Source organism: Monoraphidium neglectum (assembly GCF_000611645.1).
Source record: "Monoraphidium neglectum strain SAG 48.87 unplaced genomic scaffold scaffold04993, whole genome shotgun sequence".
NCBI lineage: Eukaryota > Viridiplantae > Chlorophyta > Chlorophyceae > Sphaeropleales > Selenastraceae > Monoraphidium > Monoraphidium neglectum.
This window is the reverse complement of record NW_014008637.1, coordinates 2,300-3,911: the sequence shown is the minus strand read 5'-3', so window position 1 is coordinate 3,911 and position 1,612 is coordinate 2,300. Positions and strand designations below refer to the sequence as shown.

Here is a 1,612-nt window from a genome sequence, read left to right as displayed (position 1 = left end):
GGTTAGGTCTAGTGGATCCTAGAAACATAATCAGTTTCAGGGGAGGCAGAACGCCAGCGGCGGCCATTTCGGAGTGAGTGCACGACCTTGGCACCGTGCCACAGCGCACACATGCAATGAACGATCTAAGTTATGTTTCAGACACAAACGGTGTTTCACATATCAAATCAAAGCTTATTATCCCCCTGAAGTCGTGTTTGATGATTTGCATTGATCTGATCCATCCAGCACATGTAGGAGAATCATAACTTGGCTGGCTCACGCCATGGCCAAGTCCATTCTCAATGAAGTGTACCAGCGCCTGCGCACCGCGGCTCCGGTGTACGCAACGCAGCTGAATTCGGAGCAGGAGGGCTTCGTATGTGGCCTAACGCTGCCAGGAGTCGATGTAGGGGTGGAAGCCTTGCGAACAGCCCGCGAGTTCAGCGGGCGTGGCATCACCAAGAAGGTGCGCCGCGCGACGCGCTCTGATGCGCTCCCTGTGGAAGAACGGCCGCGGTGGGGCGGCGAGGTCAGGCGTCGCAAGCGCCCTACGTTAAGCTCAGCCACAGGGCTCTGGATCCGCCTGTCATTCCAACAATTGTACGGCCGCCGACGACGACAAGCGCGCACCCATGCTGACCCACCCACTGCAGGAGGCGGAGCACGCGGCCGCGGCCGAGGCCGTCGCGTGGCTGCGCGCCGAGGGCCTCGTCAGCCCCGACTCGGACTGCGACGGTGGCGCGCCGGCGCCTGCGGGGGCGTTGACGCTGGTGGGGTCGAAGCGGGCGAAGGACTTGGAGGAGGACGATGCAGGTGAGGGCATGGACGGCTAGCAGCGGTGCATGGGCATGGGTTCTTGGGGGGATGCGGGAAGGTTGCTCAAGGGGGCCTCGATTGAAATCCACGAGCGCACGACTGCGGCCGAACGCCGCAGCACGCCGCTGCTGGGCCGTCCGGGCGCGCCCTCGACGCGGCAGCGCGGCCGCACGAACCCTTCCATCTCATCACCTGCACCCTGACCGCGGCCGCCTCCTGCCCCGATCCCCGTCCTTTGCCTCGACATGCCCCACCCAAGACACCCTGGAGCAGCGTGTCCTGGACGCGCTGGTCTGCCTCCACCCCAAGTCCCTCACGGGGGCGCAGCTGGCCAAGCTGTGCGGCCACTTCAAACTCAAGAGCAAGGTGCGCCGGGCGCAAAACCCCACGCGCCTGCCGCGGCCGCGCCGCGCACCCCGCGCCGCGCGCCTGCTCCGCCTGAAACCTGCCATGACTACATCATCGAGCCCGCATCGGCAGCACGCAGTGCCCCGCGGCGCTGGGTGCACCAGAGAGGGTGACACACGGCTTGAGACGTGAAACCTATGGTTTTGTAAGGGCAAGCACTGACGTCGGCTGCCTGTGGGCGCCCTCAGGTGAACCACTTGCTGTATGCGCGCCTGAGGAGCCATGGCCTGGTGGAAATGCTGGACGCCGCCCCGCCGCCAGCCTGGCGCGCGTCGCCGGCGCTGCTGCAGCTGGCCGCGGCGGGGGGCGGCGCGCGGCTGCCGCCGGGCGCGGGGCCGGGCGCGGCGTGCGACGACGAGGCCGCGGGGACCGCGCGGGCGGGCGACGCTCGCGGGGCGGACGAGGC

General features: G+C 66.9%; 1 protein-coding gene across 1 annotated transcript in view; it reads left to right on the top strand.

Annotated features, from left to right (window-relative positions):
- Window positions 1-265: 265 nt before the first annotated feature.
- Window positions 266-1,612, top strand: part of MNEG_15061 (hypothetical protein) — a gene marked incomplete at both ends in the record, with an annotated part of 3,302 nt that continues 1,955 nt past the window's right edge. The window contains 3 exons of the mRNA XM_014036468.1: window positions 266-448; window positions 636-795; window positions 1,058-1,164. Of these exons, the coding sequence (XP_013891922.1) occupies window positions 266-448; window positions 636-795; window positions 1,058-1,164 (450 nt within the window). The remainder of the gene's footprint in view (window positions 449-635; window positions 796-1,057; window positions 1,165-1,612) is intronic.